Below are 6,895 nucleotides of genomic sequence, written 5' to 3'. Positions count from 1 at the left end.
TATTCACTTCATTCCATTAAACTAAAGAATAATGAATGAAGAAATAGTGAATGGGATATTAAACGCATTATTGATCATTTATTGATAAATGATAGTCTCGCTTGGTTCCATACGTGATAAATGCTAATAAATTAACAGCATTCCCTAAAAATAAACGTCTTTTCAGAGATGCCTAGAGTTATTCAGTAGCGTTATCTGTTGATATGTTTAATTGTGGAAGTAATTGATCTAATCAACGCTACTTCGTCTCTGCCGGTTCTACTGGAAGGTCGGTGAATTTATTTATATTTAAAGCCAGCAGTGAAAAGGGCTAAATGTTATTGCAAATGAAATGAACTGAAATATTTTATTTGTTAATGTGAAATTTAATAAATCTTTATTGGGATAAAAACAGATATTTACGTACGTCGTGGGTGTAAAGGTAAAGAAAAAATGTGTAAGTTATCGTCTAATTTATGGGTAAGTATTAATTGTTATTTTTGTCCCCACTTAAAATATCAGTACTAAAAGTATCAAGATTAAGATACGGCGAGAGGGTGTATAGACACGTCGATTTAGTGTTTCAATTGCGAGGAGAAGAAATAACAACAGTGGAAATATTGTTCACTTACTAGGTACTGCAGACTGCAGCATTACAACGCTGCAAGAGTATTTCGATTGTTGTTGCTGCAGTACCTTTTGTTTTTCATGCATTCCACCTAATATAATTATCAATATTTAGTTTTATTGATTTATTTGATTAATTTTTAGCTTTATACATTTACTTTATGCACGAGAGCATAAAAAGTCATTTTATGTCGCCTAGATCCAGCATAAACACTACGAGCATGAGAAGTGAAAAGAGTTTTAATTAATATATCTGAAGGTACATGGTACGTAATAACCAAGTAATAAAAATATCAAGTATGGTCGAAGCCGCACTACGGCTAAACCGCCGAGGTTATTAACCGCGTGACTTTGTGAATCAAGTACCTAAACTAAACTAATGCAAGCAGGCCCACTGGCGGTTTTAAGTTTACTTGATTCATAAAGTCACGCGGTTAAAAACCGTTGCATCAAAACTCTGCGTTGGCCCAATTTCAATTCAATTTTCAATTTAGCGCCCAACGTACAGCGCTGAAAACGCAACACGGCTCGATAAAAAACCGTCGCGTTTTAAAAGCGCTGACGTGTGAACATATAACTATTTGAACGCATTTTCAACGGACGTTAAAAAACCTCAAGTGCGAATGAGGCCTTATTCCAATCTACCCGCAAAATTGTAATAACGTTAGAACAAAGATTTTTCCGGAACCATTTTAGTACGTCAGTGCCCCCGATCTAGGCGGTTTTTAAGTGAATCCGAGTATCTATAAATACACCGTTCAAAATGCCGAAAAAAGTAAGTAATCTGTACAAAATATTTAATTTTATCTCTTGAAACTACACTACTATGTTACATATTATATTGTAGGTTTTATTTGCTCCTATTGCTAATCATATGATTTTTTCTATGCTACATTTGCAAAACAAAAAAAGAGATAAGGTACAAAATCGTTAGAGTATTTTTTTTTGGTAAAATTCAAAACGCGGACTTCAAAATGTTATACTACCTACCCATCAAACAAAGTAACTGGATTTTTCAAATAATATGGCAGCAATTTAGTATGTACAATTTTTAATCCCTTTTTCATTTATTTCCTGTTTTTTGTTTCGTACACTGATTTTTTACATTATTGTCTGATTTTAGTTTTAGGCTTTTAATTAACTTGTGTTACTTAGTTAAAACTAAAACCTAAAATTGCTAAAAGTGGCTCCGAAGCCTAACGTTTCGTGTGCTCTGCCTACCCCGTTTGGGAAAACCGGCGTGAGGTTTTTGTGTGTGTGTCAGTTAATTAGTTAGTACGTGAAACTGACACGAGTTTCACGAAAAATCGATTCGGTATTTCCATGTCGGTATTATCCGGGCCGGTAAATAGTATCACCCAACTTATCCCCTAAAGCCGCCACTGTATTCCCTGTTCAGATGTTAGAAGTGAAGGTGGAGAAGATAACTGAATCCCTGAAGGTGGGCGAGGCGCCGCACTGGGACGAGTGCGGCCAAGTGCTGTACTTCGTGAGTGTCCCCGAGCAGGCCATCCACAAGTTCAACGTGGAGACAGGGGAGCATGCCAAAGCTTATCTCGGTGAGTTAACCCATTTTCGGGACCATTTTTACTACGGGCCCATCTGAATGGTCCAGTGCCCTTAGTGTAAGTTTTCGGTTATAAAATACGTCTCGATTGCGTTCGCGTTAAAATCTCAATTTATGGAAACACGAACATCGCAAACGTTCCGCTAGAGGCGCCGTTCGTGTTTTCATATAAATTGAGATTCTAACGCGAACGAGATCGAGACGTATTTTGTAATCGAAAACTTACACTAAGGGCACTGATCTAAAGCTAGGTTTAGGTACATACGGCCTCATAATAGGTAAACAGTTTTCAAGACAAGCCAGCGCTGGCTGGAATACTGGCTTATTTTACAAGCCAGTGTGTTTGTGAGCCAATCGCAAGCAAGATATTGTATGTAACGTCAATCAAACGGACCCCTCGATAGTAACGCCACCTAGTCATATTTTGCTTGTCAAGTGCCTATTTCTGTTCGAGCCTTGGCGGGTGAGGATGGAGTCAAACAGCTTGTCAGCTTGTGTGCAAACTGACCTTATTTCAGTTCAGAAAATGAAGCGAAAAGAAGGGCTGCGCCGCGGTGTGCATGCGCTTATATAAAGTCAAGCAGCGCCCTCTATAATACTTAGAACAAAAACTATTTACAATCACGCCCTCTGTGGGTCGTGTCTTAAAGTTTATCGCTTTCTAACTTAAATAAAAGGATCTAGCGAGTTATGAAAGCGTCATTTAGATGCCGCTTGAATAATTGCATATTATTATCTTTTTTATCTACCTAACTTGCATTTTTCCCTCCTTCCCGGTTACCCAACGAAAATGTGACATGCCATCTATTTAATATTCCAGACGGCCGTCCGGGCTTCGTGGTGCCAGTGGAAGGGCATCAGGACCAATACGTGGTGGGCCTGGAGCGGGAGTTCGTGGTGGTGCAGTGGGACGGAGAGGACGGCAGCAGCGCCAAGGTGGTGCGCGTGCTGGGGGAGATCGACCCCGCCGTGCTCGACAACAGGATCAACGATGGAAAGGTGGACCCGGCTGGGAGACTGTTTGCAGGTAAACGGGGCCTCCACGAAGTCCTGGTACGGCCAAGGACTATAATTCATGAGCCATCGTGGAACCATTGCACAGTAAACGTCATAGTGACATCGGATTTAGTAACAATGAAAATTATAATGACTTTTCCTTTGGAAAATTCCCATGGTGGCTCATGAATTAAGGTTCTTGGCTGTACGGAGAGTAGCGGCAACTTGAACCTGAAACTACCGTGAGATCCACTCATCCCACTTACATATTATTATAAAATTTGAGTGTTTGTAAGGCGGTTTATTGTGACCTCTTCCCGTCTAAACAGCTGAACCGATTTAGATAAAATTCAGTATAGATATAGTTTGACTCAAACTATCTGTATTTATCTGGGTAGTTTTTATCTCGGAAAATTGTAATAAGTAGGTAGTTCCTCCGGGATAGCGATAAACGAATTCTACACGGACGGAGTCGCGGGCAACAACTAGCTAGGCTGCTATCGTATCGTTTTCCATAATTTTCATTTGCAATAAAGTATAATTTATTTCTGAAATACTATTTTCTTCAGAGTTGATATTAAACTAACCTAACCTACTGCATTCTATAAGATGACATTTGAAATCCTGACAGCACGGTTCTATACTTATATAATTTATGGCAAACGTTGGTATAGCAAGTTAAATTCGGGCAAATTAAATTCGGGTAAGTAAAGGTATACGAGCTGCTACATCTAGTGAAATAAACCGGATAACTCTAGTCTTTAGGTAGTTAATCGAGTTTAGGTCGACATGTTTTCGGCTAATTCGTAGCCTCTCTTGGAGCACACGTCACGGCTGAACACGCAATGCGCATGGTAACCACTCTCGCGCATTGATGATAACCTAATATTGGCACACAACTACCCACATTTTCATCGAGATTTTTATTATTATCGCCAAATGTAGGAACATCACATCATGTATCGTTGAAACTGTCTGGCTAAAATCGTTTGAGGACGTGAATTATACCCAGTTTATTTCACTAGATTAGCGTCAAATTAAAAAAATAGGCTTGGCTGGGCTGGCATCTTATCTAGCGCGATCTAGCCAATATGGAAAATCGCGCAATCGAAGTTTCTCAACTCGGACGCATGTATACAACCTCCGACGCTCTTCTTTTGGACTTCTATCCTAGCTTCTGCTCCACATTGGTGACACTGACACCGAGGTAATGTGGGGAGACGCTATAAAAGGTTAAGTACATAAAGGTTGGCAAGGCTTTTTCCTTTTCAGTTGTTACATGTTTTACAGTTTTTTTATCTTTTCCAGGTACGATGGGCCCTGAAGACGAGACCGGTTTCCAGCTGGAGAAAGGCGCCTTCTACCGCCTGGACGAGACCGGGATCATCAAAATTTGTGATAAAATCACCGTCTCCAATGGGTTGGCCTGGGACGCCACCGGACAGATCATGTACTACATCGACTCCTGGGAGAAGAAAATACGGCGCTACGACTACGACATCGATACTGGGAACCTTTGTAAGTTTATGAGCCAATCAACTTTTTTACCGACACTAATCTGTCCGCAACATTTTTCAAACAATTGCAGATTTTTGTAAGTACCTAAACATGTTTTTTCTGTAATTTAATAGATGGTGTACATGAATACATGCCACCCTACGTAAGTTCAACCTATTAAACCGTGAAATATCTTGTTGGAAGTACGATTTTTTGGTAACGCCAGAGACAATTTTGGTAACGCAGGAGACGCCCAAAGTGTCGGTAAAATAGTTGATTGGCCCTTATATATTAATCTTGATAAGTAGATTCGTTAATGTTCCTCTACTGCTAAGGATAAGGGCCTACACTAGCTGACACGGTTTGCACGGAGCGAGTGGACAGCTATTGAAAAATAGTATGAGCACGCGTCTCGGGCGACGGATTTTGCCTTTACACGCGAAGTGCACCCGCGCCAACTAGCGTAGGCTTAGGCCCTGAAGAGAAGAGAGAAATATAGTTGTACCAGAGGCCGTATCAAACCCACAATCAAATTACAGTTTTTGTATGCGAAATCTGTCATTTGATTGCGATGGCGAGCATCAGAGACGTTAGGCAATAAGGCCTCAAGGTAGGTTACAAATATTTAAATGTCAGGATTATTTTCAGAAGGGTGCATTGCATCTCGCATAGATCTAGATATAGGGAGGTGCATTTACTGGTTTCATTCATTTATGGGGTTTCATTTCTTTTACGCCAGGGGGGGTGCAGTGTCCTTGCACCCCCCGTCCCGGCGCCCATGATAGTGTCGTAGAGTTGTTGCTTGATGATGTGAAATACCCACTTTAATTAGGTAGGTTACTAACTAGTAAATATAGTATAGCAGCTTTCTATAGCGAATTAATTTTGTTGTTTCAGCAAACTTGTCGTACCTCTTCGACTTTAGAAAGCAGAAGATTCACGGTTTCCCCGACGGGATGACAGTTGACACCGAAGGCAACTTGTGGGTAGCCGTGTTCGGCGGAAGCTGCATCGTACAGATCTCTTCGGAAGGGGAGCTTCTCCGTAAGATAGATATACCTACCGAGCAGGTGACGGCCTGCACTTTTGGGGGGAAGAACATGGACATCTTGTTCGTGACCACGGCCTGTCTTGACGGGCGCGGAGACGAGCAGCAGGAGCCGCCGTGTGGATGCACTTACAAGATCACCGGATTGGGGGTGAGGGGCCACTCCAACGGCCGCTTCAAGCTGGTGTAAGTTGACAAATAGAACAGACGGCTGATGGCTCTGAGATCAAGTTCTAATAGGTACAAACCGAGCTGTCCGAGGTTGAGTAGAATTAAAGTAGTGCGCCATTTTTTTGCAACTGTCAGATTACCTGGAGCTCTAAACAAACTGGAGATGTCATGCGCACGTACATCTTTATAAATCTTTCTGTCACTTTTGACAGAAGGCGAGGCAGTCTAAACTACGAAAGACCTAACTGGAGTATTTCTCGACCGCTATGCACACACTTTACGCGCAGTTTTCATGTTATAACTGCAATTGTATGGTATGACTGATGGTTTTGTATATCATCTACTTTTTACAAGTGTGTAACCCTTTCGGTGAACTCTCCGGTTGTTTAAAGCTCTTAAGAATTTACTTTCTACAAAATATCAGCCATTTAGTTTCAACAATTTTAGTTTGTTTTTGTTCGCTTTCTACTCCTATTTGTCGGTTAGTACCTTGAGGATTCTGATGGTCATTTGCTTTTAGTTTGTCTGTTCGTTCAACATTATTGACTATTGTCAATATAATATGACTTTTTTATGACTTTCAGTAAGTAATTTTGTATTGTGTCAATTTTTTTGTGAAATAAATGTGTACCATTGGTATTATTGAATTATAAAATGTGTTTTTGTATCCTTTTTTAGTAATAAACTGATTCAATGTAAATACTTGCATTTTTAGTGATATATACATACCTACCACATACCTAAACTCCAATTCAATAGAATCTGACAATCCTGTAGACATTTCCAGCCTACTAATATAAACTAAGCCTAAGGCTTTGTGATGCGACTATTATTCTTTTTGATTCCTTTTAGATGATAATTGCAACAACAGGGACATATTAATCAACTGTGCCCACGATAGGGTGTCTTAAATATGTAGAAAATTTACAGATTCTATTGAATTGTACTTTACACGTACCTAGCTCTCGTCATGCTTAATATATAACGCGCGCACGGTCCGCAACCATCAT

At 40.2% G+C, this 6,895-nt stretch overlaps 1 protein-coding gene across 1 annotated transcript; it reads left to right on the top strand.

Moving 5' to 3' along the window:
- The first annotated feature begins 1,271 nt into the window (after positions 1 to 1,271).
- Positions 1,272 to 6,585, top strand: LOC141436187 (regucalcin-like). Its single transcript, XM_074099075.1, has 5 exons — positions 1,272 to 1,381; positions 2,006 to 2,165; positions 2,994 to 3,200; positions 4,478 to 4,687; positions 5,564 to 6,585. Exons 1-5 carry the CDS (start codon positions 1,370 to 1,372, stop codon positions 5,902 to 5,904), a joined length of 930 nt encoding a protein of 309 aa, XP_073955176.1. The 5' UTR covers positions 1,272 to 1,369; the 3' UTR covers positions 5,905 to 6,585.
- Positions 6,586 to 6,895: the final 310 nt, after the last annotated feature.

Source organism: Choristoneura fumiferana, chromosome 16 (genome assembly GCF_025370935.1).
Source record: "Choristoneura fumiferana chromosome 16, NRCan_CFum_1, whole genome shotgun sequence".
Lineage (NCBI taxonomy): Eukaryota > Metazoa > Arthropoda > Insecta > Lepidoptera > Tortricidae > Choristoneura > Choristoneura fumiferana.
This window is presented reverse-complemented; position numbering and strand designations above follow the sequence as displayed.